The 18,829-nt window shown below is 42.2% G+C and overlaps 1 protein-coding gene across 1 annotated transcript in view; it reads right to left on the reverse strand.

The window, feature by feature from the left end:
- The window catches only part of DNAH14 (dynein axonemal heavy chain 14), a 312,531-nt gene that overhangs the window by 276,097 nt on the left and 17,605 nt on the right, over positions 1-18,829 (reverse strand). The window contains 3 exon segments of the mRNA XM_047076479.1: positions 9,009-9,121; positions 10,256-10,408; positions 12,993-13,123. Of these exon segments, the coding sequence (XP_046932435.1) occupies positions 9,009-9,121; positions 10,256-10,408; positions 12,993-13,123 (397 nt within the window).

Here is an 18,829-nt window from a genome sequence, read left to right on the forward strand (position 1 = left end):
CGATACCCATCCTCCCACCCCCCCCCATCAACCCTCAGTCTATTCTCAGTTTGTAAGAGTCTCTCATGGTTTGGAATACATTTAGTAACGTCTTAGAAATCCTAGATTTCCTAGAACAGGTCGCATTCATCATAAACTTTACTTAAAGCAAATACCAGACCACATCACTTCTCTCCCAAACTATCAACAGAACAGAGAAAAGTAAATGTCATCAAAACTCATTATAATTCTCATAGACACATAATTAGTTTAGTTACTGTTAGGATGTCCCTGGAACCACAGTGGAGGGGACGGCCATCTTGCCAATGCAACCCAATGAAAAGCCCCTAGTAGCTGCCAGAACGAATTGGAGGTCAACCAATCACCGAGCGACAGCACGACCTGGTGCGAAAAAGGCCCACCCGGGAACCGGGAACCGCTGCAGCTTAAAAGCCCTACCCCACCACACCCGGGCGCGACCTCCCTAACTCCTCTCTCTCTCTCTCTCCCTGAGTCACGGAACCTCGCCCGAGACCTTAGTTCCCAATAAAGCCTTTGACTGCTAAAACTTTTAGTTTTTGACTCTTACCTTTACCCTAGCCTACGCCTGACCCTAACAGTTACCACATCCCAATTAATATAAATCTATAAAAATATATTCTTTTCCCTTATACCTTTATTAGCTTACTGGTTTTAAAAGAGATTCTATTTCGAGAAGAGTCAAGATTCAATTTTCAGTGATAAGAAAAGTAACGTTGGTAAGAAATCACTGTATACTGGTAAATACAAAATTAAGATAGTGTATATCATATTGATATTTAATATTTATGTTTTTGAAAGGATGCATTTGTAATTTTAAAACCTCAAGGAACCCGTCTGAGAAGGATGGTAACGGTGACACTTGGTGACACTTTCAAGGTGACACTTGTTTGCCAAAGCGAGATTCCTTACGCGGCAGGCAAGAGCCAACTGGGAGAGGACCGCCTGAGCGGCCAATCGGAACCAGCCCATCTTCCTGGCTGATTCTGAACCACAGAAGACTGAAGGAGCCCCAGGGACAAGCAAGCAGTTCAGAAAGCGTCCCATGATGTCACACAAACAGGCACACCCAAGGCCTTAGAAACACCTCAGATCTGGTAACGTGACCTAAATCAGGCTCCCAACAGGCATTCCAGTTGAGTTCCTGTCTCACTTCCATCCGGTCACAGAACCTCAGGACTCCAGAACCCTGGAAACCAGACGAATCACCCCAACGACAGTGTGATGAGTGTCCACACCGGGCCACGGCACAAGTCCTACGGGACGGCCCACAAGGTAAAAGGCGGGCACTGCAGCTCAAGTCACCCCTGCACAAGACACACATCACCTCCGTAAGCCGCTAAGCCCCTACAATGGACACACCACGTCGCCTCCATAAGCCGCTAACCCCCCCTGCACCGGACACAGCACATCGCCTCTGTGAGCCACTAACCCTTCAGATTCACCTTTTTCCTGCTTGACATGTTGTTACAATTATATGTCATAAAAAAAAAACTTTACAAAATGTTAAAAATAAAATTTTTAAATCAAATGAATTTATAGGCTTTAATCTGCATAAACTTTAACTTATACCTTGCTTAACATGAATTTTAAAAAAATGAATCGTTTTGACCATGGACTTACTGATGCTAAATGTCCTATAAGATGACTCATCCCAGTTCCAACTACGCTTCAAAAGCTTAATCAATTGAAATTACTTAGAATGGAGTGAACCCCAAGGATGTGTTACAAGGCAAGGATGACGGTGGAAAGCCCAACGATGACAGTTTACACTGGCACCTAATTTACAGGGATGCGATGATCATCTATTTTCTTGCAGACGAACTTCTCAGAACTGTCTCTCAGTCACCTACACGGCATGTGACTCAGGTTCGGACAGACAGCCAGAGCCCGCGTCCTTGCCGACCAACCTCTCCGACACTTGGGCGTCAGCGGTACCATCTCTACCTCTGGGTACACACCGACCTTGATCCTGCCTCCCAACTTCTGACCTTGCTATGTGCTCTGTCTAAACTATTCCCTCAAGACCCCCTGTGGACGTGTCCTTCTCATCAATGAGGCCTCGCTTAAACAGCACCTCTCTGGCCGTCCTACTTAAAGTAGCAACCACACATCTCTGCTTTATTATCTTTCTGGCCCCTATCACCAGCTGAAATAATCTTATTTATTTACTTGTTATCTATCTCCCTCCATGAGAATGAAGTTCTACAGGAACACAGACGTTGTACGTTTTTTACACGATGATATCTCCAGTGCCCAGAACGGTGGAGCAAAAGTACACAATAAATACTTGTGAGTAACTTCTCTGCTACAAAATTCACTCACTTCTCTTATAAAAAAGTAAACTTCCTCAGGTTCTTAGTTATTCCAACTATCTGATATCAAATGTAACCATTTAAGATATGACATCTCTTCTCCTAGTCTCCACCAGGTAGCAGCAGACCACAAGGAAATACACACATTAGAAACAAAAAAATTATGGTAACAGCACGGTTCTGTTCGGGGACGGGTGCGGCGTGGTGCACAGCACAATGTACGGACGCCTGAAACTAATGTGACATCAGGTGTCGACTACACACGAACAAAAGGAAAGAAAAAAACCAGGTACAAACACTAGGAGAACAAATCTGGGACCGCTGTGTGAAGGATCGGACTCGCAGAAACCCTGGTGTCCTTGTCCCGCCGTGTCACTCAGAACTGGATGAGTTATTAAGTGATGACCTCGAACCAAGCCGCCCCAGCCCCCTAATTCTGATCTATTTTCCTCTATAACATTCCTTCTGCCCCTGGTATTCCACGTATTTATGTTTTTACCTCTTACCCACTACAAGATATTTGAGAGCAGGACAATTGTTTTGTTCAACAGAGTCTCTCCAGCATCCAGAACAATGCGTGGTTCTTGCAAATTCTCAATAAATACTCATTTAATGAATCAATGCATGAAAAATACACGGTTTCCGCATGGTCATTATACACATTATACACGGTCATTATAGTTAACTTAAATCTGACCATAAAAAAATCTTTTTCTTACAATATTTATCCAAAAAGATGGGCGTTTTCATACCTAAATGGGTAAGCTTCCTTTATCTAAAAAAAACTGTATCGCAGTATAATTGACATACAGTATTATATTAGTTTCAGGTGTGCAACACAGTAATTTGACACTGTATACCCTGTGAACTGATGCCTACAATAAATGTAGTTATCATCTGTGACCGTATGGTTAATACAGCACTCGCGACTGTATTCCATAGGCTGTACATTCCATCACTGTGACTTATTTCATAACGGGAAGTCTGTAACTTCTCTTCACTCGTTTCATCCCCCACCCAGCACCTCTCCCCTCTGGCAAGACACAACTCTGCGCTCTGTATCTATGAGTCTTGGTTTTGTTTCGGTTTTTAGGTTCCACATATACGTGAAATGATGTGGTATAGTTCTTTCTCGGTCTTACATCCCTTAGCAGAATACTTTAGGGTCCCATCCGTGTTGATGCAAATGGCAAGATTTCATTTTTTTTTTTTTTTCCTGGCTGAGTACTGTTCTGTTGTATACAGGTACCACCTTTTCTTTATCCATTCATCTCTATCAGTGAGCCCTTTGGTTGTTTCTATGTCTTAGCTATTGCAAATAGAGCCACCAGAAACAAAGGAGTGCGTTATCTTTTCAAAGTAGTCTTTTCATTTTCTTAGGATACCCAGAAGTGGAATTGCTCGATTGTTCGGTAGTCCTAATTTTAATTTTTTCAGGAATCTCCATCCTGTTTTCCATAGTGGCCGCACCAGTTTACATTCCCACAAGCAGTGAGTGAGGGCCCCTTTTCTCCACATCCCCATCAATTCTTGTGATTTCTTTTTTTAATAATAGTCATCCTGACATGTAGCAGGTAATATCCTATTGTGGTTTTGACCTGCATTTCCCTGATTAATGATGTTAAGCATCTTTTCATGTGTCTGTTGGCCACCTGTATGCAGGCCCTGGAAAAATGCCTCTTCATATCCTCTGCCCATTTATGAATTGGATTATTTTTGTTACCGAGTTGTATGAATTCCTCTTTTGCTTTTTTTGGATATTCACTCCTCATTATATATGATTTACAAACATCTTATCCCAGTCAGTAGTTGGCCTTTCCATTCTATTGATGGCTTCCTTCACTGCTCACAAGCTTTTCCGTTAGATGCCATCCCATTTGTTTACTTTTCCTTCTGCTGCCTTTACCTTTAAGTCAGATCTAAGAAAACATCTCCAAGAATGACATCAAGGAGTTTACCACCTACTTTCTGTTGGGTGTTTCATGCATTCAGTTCTTACTTTCAAGTCTTTAACCCATTTTGAGTTTACTTTTGTGTGTGGTGTAAGCAAGTGGTCCAGTTTTCCCAACACCATTTGTTAAACAGACTTTTTCCCGTGGCATATTCTTGCCTCCTTTGTGGAAGATTAATTGGCCATATAATCGTGGGTTTACTCCTAGGCTCGCTATTCTGTTCCTTTGATCTACATGTTTATTTTTGTGCCAGTACCATACTGTTTGATCACTACAGCTTTGTAGTGGATCTTGAAATCTGAGATTGCAATATCTACAGCTTTATTCTTCCATACATAGTATAATGTCATGTGTAAATAATAACAGTTTAATTCTTCCTTTCCAATTTGGATGCCTTTTATTTTTTTCTTGCCTAACTGCCGTGGCTGACTTCCAACTCTATGCTAAGAAATGTAGTCACCCTTGTCTTGATCCTGACCTTAGAGTAAAAGCTTTTAGCTTTTCAAAGTTGGAATATTATTTTAGCTGTGGGTTTGTCATATACGGCTTGTATTGTGTTGAGGTACATTCCCTCCATATGCACTTTGTTGAGAGTTCTTATCATAAATGAATGTTGACTTATGTCAAATGCTTTTTCTGCATCTATTGAGATGATACGACTTTTATCTTTCATTTTTTTTAATGTGGTGTATCACAGTATGTCACATTGTTTTGCAGATGTTGAACCTTTCCATTCCTGAAATCAATGCCACTTGACCATGATGTATGATCCTTCTAACGTATTTTCTAATTTGATTTGCCAATATTTTGTTGAGGATTTTTGCATGTATGTTCATAAGGGATATTGGCCCATAATTTTATTTTTGTGGTATGCTCTGGTTTTGATATCAGGGTAACTGATGGCCTCATAAAATGACTTTGGAAGCTGTCATTCCTCTTCCATATTTTTTTTTTGGAAGAGTTTAAGAATAATAGGTATTAAATATTCTTTGAATGTTTAGTACAATTCACCAGTGAATTCTGATCCTGGACTTTGCTGGGAAGTTTTGGATTATTATTTAATCTCCTTACTAGTAATTGGTCTATTTAAATTTTCTACCTTTTCATGATTCGGCCTTGCTAGGTTATATGTTTCTAGGAATTTATCCATTTCTTGTAGGTTGTCCGGTTTGCCTGTGTGTGACTGTTGTCTCTGTTATGATTCTTCATATTTCTATGGTGTCAGTTATAACTTCTTTTATTCTGATTTTGAGTTCTCTTTTTCTTCATTAGTCACCAATTTCATCTTTTTGTGGAACGAGCTCTTGGTTTCATTGATCTTTTGTCTTTTTAGTCTCTATTTTACTTATTTCCACTCTGATCTTCATTATTTCCTTCCTTATACTAACTTTGGGTTTCATTTGCTCTTCTTTTCCAATTCTTTAGGTTTAAAGTTAGGCTGTTTGGGATTTTTCTTCTTAATGTAGGCCTGTATTGTTATGAACTTCTCTCTCGTAACTGCTTTCGCTGCATCCTGTAGATTTTTGATATGTCCTATTTATGTTTTCATTTGTCTCTAGGTATTTTTTTTTAATTTCTCCTTTTTTTCCTTCAAAGGTCCCTTCATTTCAGTAGCATGTTGTTTAATCTCCACATTTTTGTGGTTTTTCCAATTTTCTTCTCGTAGCTGATTTCCAGTTCTACACCATCATGGTTGAAAAGATGTTTGATGATTTCAATCTCGCTAAATTTACTGAGATGTTTTTGTGGCCTAGCATGTTATTTACCCTGAAGAGTGTGCTGTGTGCACTCAAGATGAAACATATTATGCTGCTTTTGAATGTAATGTTCTATATAGATCTATTAAGTCCATCTGGTCTAATGTGTCATTTGAGGCCAATGTTTCCTTACAGACTTTCTGTATGAATGATGTAATTATTAACAAAAGTGGGATGTTAAAGTCCCCTCCTATTATTGGATCGCTGTCTCTTTCTCCCTTTAGGTCTGTTGATATTTCCTTTAAACATTTTGGTGGGTTCATTAAACATTATGTTGAGTTCATATACATTTATAAATATTATATCCTCTTGCTGGATTGACCCCTTTATCATTATCTATTTAATGCCCTACTTTATTTTCTATAAGTCTTTAAGTCTATTTTGTGTGAATATAAGCTACCATAGCCTTCTTTTCATTTCCCTTTGCATAAAATATATTTTTTCATACCTTCACTTTCAGTCTGTGTGCCGTTACTTTTGAAGTGAGTCTCTTGTCAGCAGCATACGGAGGAGACTTTTTTTTTTTAGAAGCCCATTCAGTCACTCTACATCCTTTGATTGGAGAATTTAGTTCATTTACATTTAATTTTAATAGGTATGTACTTACTGCCCTTTGTTATTGTTTTCTAGCTGTTTTTATAGTTTCTGTTCTTTTATTCTTCCCTTCTCTCTTCCCCTGATGTCTGATAACTTTCTTTAGTCTTGAGATTCCTTTCTCATTTTGTGTATTCATTGAAAGTTTTTGTGGTTATCATGAGGTTCAGATACAACATCGTAGGTATATAATGATGTGTTTTAAGTTCATGGCAACTTAAATGTGAATACATTCCACAATTCTACATTTTCACCCCCCTGTTAATGTTTTACGTTTTTTGTCACATTTTACAACTTTTTATGTATTCCTTAACTAATTATTGTAGTTTTAGTTAATTTTACTATGTTGGTCTTTTGAATTTCATGTTAGTTTTGTAAATGATTTACTACCTTCACTATATACTTACCTTTTTCCACTGAGATTTTCACTTTCGTATGTTTTCTTGTCATTAATTAGTGCCATTTCTTCTTAGCTTAAAGAAGTCCCTTTAGAACTTCTTGCAAGGCTGGTTGAGTGGTAATGATGTCCTTTAGCTTTTGTTATATGAAAATTCTCTCTCTCCTTCAATTCTGAGTGGCCGGGTACAGTATTATCGGTTGCAATTTTTTTGTACTTTGAATATGTCCTGCCGCTCCCTTCTGCCTTGCAAAGTTTCTGCTAAGAAACCTGCTGATAGCCTCCTGGGTTTACCTTGTGTGTAAACAAGCTGTTTCTCTCTTGCTGCTTTTAAGATTCTCTACCTTTAACTTTTGACATTTTAATTATATCTTGGGGTGAAACCCTTTGGATTCTTATTTGGCACTCTCTGGGATTCCTGGATGTGGAGGTCTGTTTCCTCTGCCAGATTAAGGAAATCTTCAGCCATTATTTCTTCAGATAAGTTTTTCTGCCCCCTTTCCTCTCCTTCTGCGGCTCCTACAATGTGACTGTTACCTTGCTTGAAATTGTCCCACGGGTCACCTAAGTTGTCTTCATTTTTTCAAAAATCTCTCTCGTTTTTGCTGCTCTGTCTGGGTGAGTCCCATTGCTTTGTCCTCTGGTTCACTCTCTGACCTCTTCTGATTCACCCAGTCTGCTGGCGAACCCCTTGAGCGTATACTTCAGTTATCTGTTCTGCTTCAGCTCGCCGACTTCCATTTGGTAGTCTCTTACGTTTTCCATCTCTCTGTTGCAGTTCTCACTGCGCTCATCCATTCTTCTCCCAAGCTCGGGAGGCATCTCTATGACCACTGCTTTGAACTCTCCATCAGGTAATTTACTGGCGTTGCCATTTCATTAAGGTCTTTTTCTGAGGTTTTGTCTTGTTCTTTCATTTGGAAGAGAATTCCTCTGTCTCATCCTGCCTGATTTTATGTGTGGTTTTTTTTTTCTATACATGAGGCAAAACAGCTACCTCTCCCAGTCTTGAAGAAGTGGCCTTGTGTAGATGACCCCTGAGGCCGAGAAGCACAATCCCATCTGGCCACCAGTGCCAGGTACTCCAGGGTAGTCCCGAGTGTGGGCTACTCGCACCTGCTGGCTGTGGGGAGGCCGGGGCTGTGGCACTGAGAGGCATGGCGCTCATCTGGCAAGGCGGGTGCAGTTGTGGCCAGGGGAGGACAGGATGCCCGCCCCGCTGGCTGTGCTGCGGCTGTGGCATGGAGTGATGGGGCACGCCCAGGTTACGGGAAGATTGCCAAATGGCTAACGCCAACACCGGCATCAGCAAAGTACGACAGGACTGCAAAGTGACACCTGTCCCGGGAACATCCTGCTTCCCTGGCATTCACTTCAGGAATAAGGGGGTCAGTCCCCTTTCGGTATGGCCTAGATGCTTCTCAAAGCGCAGCTTTTGCTCTGGGTCCCAGGGTGAGTGTGCGTGCAAACCCTTTACGGGCAGGTTCTCTGTTCCCCAGTGTTCTGGTTTTCCTGGACACAATCCCCATCGTTTTACGTTTTGGCAGCTCATCTCTCCGGTGCAGAACCCAATAATTGAGGTGCCCGATGTGTGAAACATCCCCTACTCCTCAGGGAGAGTCCCCACATTTTTGAGATCTCTCCTGATTGTGGCTGCCGCACTGGGGATAGGCTGTTTGGTGAGAGCATGTCTCTGTCTCTTCTACCCGTCTCCATGCGGCCTCTGTCCTCTGTTTCCAGGACTTTTCCAGAGGAAATTATTCCACATGTAGGTGTGTTGTGTCTGTGGGAGGTAGTAAGTTCAGGATCTTCCTGCACCTGCATCTAGCCTAAAACACCCCTATGGAGTACCCCGTTTCCTCTGTAACTCCCCACAAAGATGGCACCGGGCGGCAGAACCCACGTGTCAGCCGAGCGGTTTCTGTTTCAACAGGACCGTACTGCAAATAATTGGCTGCGTTTTCTTTCATCTCACCGAAACTTGGAAAAGATCCTGAACTGCTGCAATAAATGGTAACACGTTCTTTCTAAAAGCCATTCCACAGTCGGTACAGATTCTACTTCTTCTACGCCACCTACGTCAGTAACCTGTAAACACAGAGCACAAAAGCATGACTTTATTTCCTTAAAACAAATATGCACAATTTTCAAGGACTTAGGCAACCCTGGGTTTGCCTCATAACTACTTGCCTTGATAATGAGGCCTGTTCTGTATACGACCTCCACCACTTCGTCTCTACCCAAACTTGGTTTCCCGTCCCACATGGCTTCCATTCTTGTCATTTTTCTAATGCTATTTCTTGTGCTCCGATAGAGAAAGAATACGAGAAACTTCCTCACCTTGACATACTTTTCACAGATGCCTGTTCTTTTCAGCCTCAAAATTCTCACATTTTCTATACAGGTAGTATTTATGAGCTCAATTTTAACTACAGGGGTAGAGTGGTTCCAGAGGGGCTAATAATCCCATTGCCAAGATACCCCATTTTGACGTTCAAGAACCACAGGACTTTCTTTCCTCAAGGAATTCTCTTCCAAAGAACCCCTCTAGAATGTCTTCTAGAAATAAAAGTATGCCTATATCACCACATACGTATTTACGTGCATACTTTTGTTTATACAGAAGTCGTTCTTTCCATTTTCAGTTGATAATACACATGGGGCACCCCCACACGTGCACCTACAGATTTGTTTCCTTTGGATGTGGACCCGCCCACACGTGCTTACAGTGTAGCCGGGAGGCTGGCGCCACAGACACTAAACAAACGGCCCAAACAAGTAACAAGTTGTACGATCACAACTTGTGATCAGTATCAAAGCGCTATTTGAGTGTATTGGGGAGTGAGGTTTCTACCTCTGGCAATGAGCTTTCTGACCAACCTGAGAAAACAGTTTTTTCTTTTATTATTATAATTCCTATGATGTCAGCAAATCCCTGTAGTCTAGTTTTCTTTAAACACACACACACACACATACACACACTCACACACACACACACACACACACACTTAAGGTATTTGAGATAAAATTGAATCCCCAAACCTAAATCTCTATAAAAAAGAAAAGGAACCTCGCCATTAAAAAGCTTTCTCCCAAAGAGGATCTGAAACATAAGCTACTTCTCAAATGGCCAGGTTTGTCTGAAACACACAAAGATATTCTAAATTGAATAATATTTTTCCATTATGACTCTCCAAGCTGAGCACACCCGCCCTCTGTTACCTTGGAGACAGATGATGCTGTAATAATCCAGAATTCTTTGCCATGTCTAGCTCTGTGAGCAGAGACCACCTGGAGGTCATACGGATTACAGACACCTTTACGATATTTCCGAGAAAGGCAATATACAAATTCTCCATCATCTTTTAAAGGTTCCTGAGGTTAAAAAAATTTTAATTAACTTGATCAAATTAAGTAGTAAAATGGCTGAACAGGTTACTCAATGAACTGAAACGATTTTAGATGAAAATTAAGAATAATATCCCTGAGGAAAGTTAACATCAAATTGTGTCCAACCAAAGTTCAACAAGATCAATCTTATGAAAGATTTAAAATATATAATTTTCATTCTTACAGCGTGGTGAAAAAACATTCACGAAAACTGATCTATGTGCTCACTCATGCGTGCTTATTCACACAAAGAACTTGGCAACATACGTTTTACAACACGCTCCACCTTCAGTAAATCTTCCAACACCGGAAGCCTTTTGAGCACATTAGTCATTTATTTTGTTAATGACGGTGGCTTAGTATTAGAGTAACAGTAGCTAATATTTGTTAGGTAAATAATTTGTTAGGTAAATAATAAATATTTAATAAGTAATAACTTTCATATGTTATATTAATAACCACGAGAATTTAATTGCTTTAATTTTTTAAATTAACCACGGACGATGATCGTTAAATAGATGCAGAAATTACTAGTTTGAGAAATTAGGTCATTTGAGAAGAGTCACAAAGACAGGCAGGGGCAGGCTAAGATGTGAGCATGTGTCTGACCAAACCCACACTCCGACACACTGCAATTTACCCTAATGCCTGCTTCTTTTTTACCTGGCATTATTGAGAAATCAGCCATTCCACATTAAGAAAAAATTCTAAGTGAAATTTCTTTCTTCTAGCTTTGAACATTTTTAACTTTCACTATGAACCCTCTACAAGAAAGTTCAAGTCAGTCATTCCTGGATAATTAAATTTTATTATTAAAAAATTTTAATTCAGTGATGCCTTTAGAAGCTATTGAACTGAGTAAACAGTTTCTAATTACTGGAATTTAAAATTCTGGATCCAGTCTTACTTCTTAAAAAACCGTCTTCCCTTAAGACGCTTCGTGTTCCTTCTCAGTGTCTCAACCGTTCCCCTTTCTCGTTCTGACCGGACACAACGCATCCCTGGAAACCTTAAGAAACAAGTCTACAAACCGCGAGTCAACGTTAATAACTCAGCTCTGGGTGGCCACGTGCACGGTGGCGGCTGTGTTCCAGTTACTGGGCCACTCGAGGCATTTCTGTTCTAATTATCGTTCAGAAAGTTAAGGATGTTAGAACCTTAACGCAGACACGACTCTCCCAATGGGTCGTGTATGTAATTAAATCATCCACGTACGAGAAGCACAGTATGTTCCAATTAAATATTGTCTTTCGATTAAAAACAAGTATTTGTTTCACATTCTCAATCCTCTCTTCACATACACGCGAAACACACCTTGCCAGTGAGTCCAGGGGCATCCAGCTCACGGACAGCTTTGTGAAACCACGGCGCCCACCATCTGCCAGGCACACGCCACGCGCATTGCCTCATTTCCTGGCCACAGCTCCCTAACGTTAAGTACTGTTATTTCCGCTTCAACATCAAAGAAGCGGACGCTCAGAGAGGCCAGGAACTTGCCCAAAATAACGCCGGGAGCGTACAGATAGAGCCTCACACCCGGGGGACTCCGATTCCATCATGCGTGGTGCTTGCCTTTACGTTAACGCTGCCTCCGACAACGACCAAAAGAGCACTTATCCTCCTGGTGACAGCCTAGAGCAGGGCCAGCAAACCACGGCCGGGCCCACGCGCCTGTTTCGGTAAATGAAGACCCCCTGGAACACAGCCACACACACTTGTTGCTCCCGCACCACGATGACAGACCTGAGTGGTTACGACAGAGGTCAGGGGGCCCGCACAGCCTAAAATATCTACCATGTGGCGCTTTTCGGAAAAAGGGAAGTCGGCCCCTGGTCTAGAAACACCGTTCTCAATTGTGCGTCAGAATCGCCTGGGGCAGCTTCATAAAACACGGATCGCTGGGCTCCACCACCAGAGTCTCTGACTCACAAGTCGGGGGCAGAGAGGGGACTTCGGATTGCTAAAAAGCTCCAGGGGACACTGATGCTGCTGGCCTGGGGCCTGCCATTTGAGCGCCCTGGGGCTCCGGAGTAGGACGAGAGGGTCCTGCCCAGTCTTTCATCTTCTGTAATGAGGGAGGTCACAGGAGGCAGAGTTACCAGTGTTTGTCCCCGGTCACGTGACCCCGGGCATGCTAGAACTTCCCCGAACAGGAAGGGATAAGGACATACGCAGATAATGAGACAGAAAATGGGGCACGAGCAGTAAGGGTGCAGATACATGCTACAAACACACGTTAGGATTTCTTCTTAAATCGCAAAATAACTGATAAACAGGAACATAAGAATAGATTCAAATTTCGGACATATGTCGTATCTGTTTCTCCGTTCTTGGAATAAGTGAAATGAAATGATGCCCCACATTTTCAGTTTTTGATTGTTTTGGGTTTTTTTTTTTTTTTTGACATCCAACACTTTTATAAGCATGTACTATGAAATCATGATTGTTAATTTGATGTTAATGGGATATTTAATTTTGATGTAATATGTGCAGTGAATGAAATAAAGATTAAGATACACTTTCAAATAACAACTTTTATAGCACAAAACTGAATAAAACAGAGTAATACCTTTAGAATAATCTTCTGAACTGCAAGTATGGAACTTTTGTACTCCAAACAGCGCTGCGGTAACATTGTTTGCCAGCCAAACTTTTCTCGTAGCCTTATAATATGTCTTGTCGCATCATCATCCTCCGGTTCTGGTTTACAACATTAAAAAAAAAGATCTAATAGAAGTGTGAATACGGGCATCACTTAAGGATAATGTATACTACTCCAAATATTTCTACACGGAGAAAACATTTTAATGGGAACTTACAAGTTTACACAAAGGCTCTATAATTGGAAGAGAAAAAATAGCTTAAAATTTACTTTTAACATAAGCTGGAAAGAAGGAATAATATTTTTTCCACCTAAGAAAGGTATCGCAGAAGCCCTAATTCCGCAATCACATGGTTGGTGGCATGAGAAGACACCGGAACAGGCGCCAGTTAGAAGGTTTTCTTAACAGAAGCCTATGCTGGACTGGGAAAGAAGTGATGACCACCCACGGTGGGAATACGCTTCCTAAAGATACTCATCCCACAGACACCTTTGAGACCTTTTTTTTCTTGATCTCTTAGCGGCTAAAGATTCTCTCCTTCTGGAAACGTTCCTGTTGCTTGGTTTGTATCTGCCATGCCGACAGGTTGTCCCTCTTAGCCCTTAAGCTTTTCTTGATACATCACGGGAAGGGAAGCAATCCCAACACCATGCTGGCAAAACCGGCAATGCTATGAAGCTGTTCAAGATTTCTGGTCCTCTTGCGGCCCCTGGGTGGCTCAGTTGGGTAAGCGTCTGACTTCAGCTCAGGTCATGATCTCGTGGTTTGTGAGTTCAAGCCCCACGTCGGGCTCTGTGCTGACAGCTCAGAACCTGGAGCTGCTTCAGATTCTGTGTCTCCCTCTCTATGTCCTTCACCTGCTCTTGCTCTCTCTCTCTCAAAAGTAAAGAAATAAACATTAAAAAAAAATTTTTTTTTAAAGATTTCTGGTCCTCTAGGGATGCCTGGGTGGCTCAGTTGGTTAAGCAGCCAACTTCGACTCGGGTCATGATCTCACACTTCGTGGGTTCGGGCCCCACATCAGGCTCTGTGCTGACAGCTCAGAGCCTGGAGCCTGCTTTGGATTCTGTGTCTCCCTCTCTCTCTCTGTCCTTCCCCAGCTTGTGCTCTCTCTCTCTCAAAACATTTAAACATTTAAAAAAATATTTAAAAAAAGATTTCTGGTCATGTAGAAACAACAAACACCAGCTGATCGAAACAGGGTCTCTGCTAAGGATTAAGGGAGACTTGAACTGTTATGTAAAACAGCATCAGGACAGAATGAGGGTAAGGTACTGCAAAACCCCAAGAGTCGGTTCCTCTTTAAACCTTGTGCCCTTGGCCTCAGCCTCGTCTGGGCCCTATCCGTTGCTGAAACTCAGAAAGAAACTTAAAATTCTTAACTGACAAGACAGCTAGTTAATATTAGTACAAACAGAGACCGGCACAAGGGACCAAGACGTAAGGAATACAGATGAGGGTACAGAAACACCTACCTACCAAAATCAAAGGATATGGTTATGACCTAGGAAAATAGATCAGAGAACCTATTAGAGTCCAGAGATAGGACCGTTTACAAAAGAGAATCTAGTAAGTGAAAAAGATATTTCAAATCAATAGAGGAATCATTACCTGTTCACAAATCACAATGGCAAAGTGGTTAGCCACTTGGAAAACTATGCAGTTATATGCAAGTGTAAATTACACATGGGTTACAGAAGTAAATGTGGAAAAGAAAATGACAGAAGTATTAGAAGAAAATATAGAATATGTTCCTGAAAAAGAATGTTAAAAAAAATAATAAATTGGACTTCTTCAAATTTAGCAACTTATGTGCAAAAAAGCCACCATCAATAAAGTTAAAGCATAATTAACAGGTGAGAAGAAAATGTTTATAACCTATGTAAGAAGCTAAGGATTAACGTATAAAATATTTTAAAGCGTATTTTAAATAATACGCTTAATTAACGTATAAAATATTTCAGTAAGAAATAAACATTCTGATACAAAGGTGAACAATTTATAGGAAAAGACAAACAGCCAGTAAACATACTAAAAAATGCTTAACCCAGTTAGTATTCAGGAAATCACAATTTAAAATCATAATGAAAAATCATTCTCACCCATCAGACGTGCAAAATATTAAATTAGAAAATATCAACTGCTGACCAGCGTATTCCTTTTTTTTTTTTTTTCCAGCGTATTCCTCTTACGCAATATTGTAAAAGCACACGTCTGTTCTTGGTGGCTACCTGGCAGATTGAATGAACTGATGGAGGCCATTGGGGAATGGAAGCGATTTAGGGCAAATTTTAAAAAAATGACTTTTCACAATAAATAGTAAATTTAAGGAAAACATACATCCTCCAAAAAGCCGGGGGGAAATTTCTGTCGAAAGCCAGATTAATTCAGAAAATCACAGATATTTACTAAAACCGGACAGTAGTTACACACCTTAACACCGGAGTGTGAGGCCCCGCCCTAGCATGCTGGGTGCACGGTACGATCCCAGACAGCAATTCTTTACATCAGAAATAGATGAGCCTGCATCCCACTTTCGCAGTGAGTCACGAATCCGGGGACCAGGGGCGCCTGGGCGGCTCAGTCAGTTGAGCGACGGACTCTTGACTTCAGCTCAGGTCATGATCTCACAGTTCGTGAGATTGAGCCTCACGTTGGGCTCTGCCCTGACAGCACGGAGCCTGCTTGGGATTCTGTCTCTCCCCCTCTCTTTCTGCCCCTTCCCTGCTCACGCGCGTGCGTGCCTTCTCTCCATTTCTCTCAAAACAAATAATCACGGAACTCAAAAACAAAACAAAACAAAACAAAACAAAAAGAATACGGGTACCAGAAGTCAGGTCAGGAAATTGTAACTTTCAAGAGAAAGCCTTCCAGAGAAAAACCATGAAACAAGAAAAAGAGAGAGGGAGAGAGCAGCATAAAGACTACATTAACTGTGCTATGTAGACACAGCACAGCATCTTCTGTTCTAGACACGATAAAACCTCACCAGCGAGCATGGAGGCTGAGCTTCTAGTTCCCTCGCCTTCTCAGCTCACAGCCTTGAAGAGGCACTACCACAGGACAGAATCCTCGACAGCAGCGACAGTGAAGACAGTGGCGAAGAACAGTTCTGGCATCTTAAGGGGAAAATTACATTATCTTCAGAATGAAAATAAAACTTTTCTTTTGAAAAGTTTAAAACGGAACTGCTGCCTTAGAGTCGAAGATGTAAGTGATGATACTATCTCGCCATGTGAACGTGTCGTCATAATGAAAAGCCGTCAAGCAGCCATACTGCCACTGAGTGCCACGTGAGCTCCGAGGCGGGACGCCGCTGCACTCTAGGGGCCTCGCTGAGAGCTCTAAGAGACTCACAGAATGCATGTTAACCTAAGGCTCGAGACGGGCAAAAAGAGAAAAGAGGGCATTCTACACACAAAAAAAGAGCGAAAGAGTAAATTCCAAAGGCACACGTCAGCAAGAATCATCTCAAAAAGACAGGTTACGAAAGGTTACAATAAAACGTCACGTAGGCATAGACTTTAACACTTCCACTGAAGCGTGACATCCACGGAGAAGCACACACGGCACGAGTAGGTAGAGGACTTCGTGCACAGCAGTCAGGAAGAAAGTGACATCAGCGGTCCTAACGTCCCCCCTGAAGCCCTGCCCTATTCCCATTCCCGCTTCGACCCATTCCCACAGAAATACCGCTCGCTGATTTTTAAGATTAGAGATCAGTTTTCCTAGCGTTTATTCATATAACCGAATCGTACCGCATGTATCCTTCTCTGTGTGACCTTCCCACGCACAAAATAATGCATGTATTTAATGGATGTATTCGTTATCCACCGATGTGTAAGTAACTGTCCTAAAACTTAGAGGTTTAAAACAAGAAATGTTGATCATCTCTCAATTTCTATGGGTCAGGAATTCAGAAGGAGCTTAGCTAGGTGGTTCCAGCCCAGATTCCCACGAGGGCACAATCAAAACGTCGGCAAGGGTGACAGTCACCTGAAGGCTCTGGGGCGGGAGGATCACTTTCCGGGACAGCGCACTCGGGTGCCTCGGCTCTTTCACTGCGTGGACCTCCCCGCAGGGCTGCAGTGTCCCACATGACACTGGCGTCCCCCAGAGAGTGAGCAGAGCGACAAAGCAGAAGGCACCGCTACGCCTGGTCACACACTGTCCCTTCCACCGCACCGTACTTTGTCGAACTGCCAACTGTCGCTTCCACCACACCACTTTGCTAGAACGGAGGCTGTGAGTCTGGCCTTCACTTGGAGGGAGAAGAGCAAGGCTCCACCTTTTGAAGGAAGGGGTGTCAGAACAGACGTGGACAAATTTTTAAACCACCATGATGGATGAATATAAATGGAGAAAATGCATAAAACCGTAAATGGAAACGAGTCACCGATTTCAGAATAACTGCTTGCTGGCGTGAACTGTAACTGGGGCCAGAGAACAGGCAGCAGAAAAGGGGAGTGCCTTTCGCTACACCTGCACCATGTCACCCCTGTACCTGCTTTCTACTGCTGCGTAGCAAGTTACCACAAACCGGGTCTAAGACGACACACCTTCAGAGCCCCACGGTTTCCCGGGTCAGGGATCTCGGCTCAGCGTCTGCAGGGCTGAAACAGAGATGTCGGCTGACCAGGCCCGCATCTCGAGACACGCTAGGAAGCGATCCGCCTCTAAGCTCCCCTCGGGTGTTGGCAGAACTCGTTTCCTTGTGGCTGCGGGACCGAGGTCCCCATTTTCCTGCTGACTCTTGGCGGGGTACTCTCGTGAGCTACTTGCGATGGGGCCCCGCCCACAACATGGCAGTTTGCCCCTTCGGTGACGGCAGTGTGGCATCTACTACTGCCTCTGGTCTCTTTTACAGGCCAGGTCTCTTTTATAGGGAGGGCTTGCCCAGGAAAAAGGGCCTTAACTACATCTCAGAAATGCCACACAGAATGACCTACTTCTGGGAGCAAGGCTCCATCCCGCTGGGGTCCTGCCTGCACTCGCAGGGAGGGGACTGCGGAAGCACGAACCCCCACACCCATACAGTGGGCGCCTGGGTGGCTCAGTCGGTTAAGTGTCTGACTTCAGCTCAGGTCACAGTCGATCTTGCAGTTCATGGGTTCGAGCCCCTTGTCGGGCTCTGTGCTGACAGCTCAGAGCCTGGAGCCTGCTTCGGATTCTGTGTCTCCCCCCTCTCTGCTCCTCCCCTGCTCATGCTCTGTGTCTCTGTCTCTCAAAAATAAATAAACATTAAAAAATAAATAATAAAAAAAAAATAAAAGAATGAAGCCTGTTTATGTCAGGCCCAGAAATTTAAGCTTCAATAGCTTTACGATTAATCTGCCCTGGACCGTGGTATGTCAGTAAAATATAGAAAAGTTTCCTTTTCCTGTCAAACTGAAAATATTAATACAAATCAGAATTGGAGGCATAGAGAAAGTACAAACTGGAGAATGTCAGTAAGAAATTCAGTTTCAATGAATTACTTATTTGGGGACTTAACCTCTGTGTCAGACGAAGACACAAAATTATTAAATATAACGATACTATAAAATTTTACTGAAAGGAGAAAACAAAACCACACAACTTCATTTTCTTCACACTTCTCTAACCATAACCTTCAGGGATTGCTCCTAATTAAGAACATAGTCAGTGAACCATCTGTCAATTTTTTCATCTATCGATATTTTAGGTTTTCAAGGATTTAAAAAAACCCAACAATTCTAAGCAACCCGAATTCAGTAAGACTGTTTCTTCTAAAATCAGTGTCCTACTTAAGCACATAAAACCACAAAATAATCTGAAAGAACGT

Source organism: Lynx rufus, unplaced genomic scaffold (assembly GCF_022079265.1).
Source record: "Lynx rufus isolate CCGP_SWC_20201006 ecotype Redwood Valley unplaced genomic scaffold, mLynRuf1.p SCAF_15, whole genome shotgun sequence".
NCBI classification, from domain to species: domain Eukaryota; kingdom Metazoa; phylum Chordata; class Mammalia; order Carnivora; family Felidae; genus Lynx; species Lynx rufus.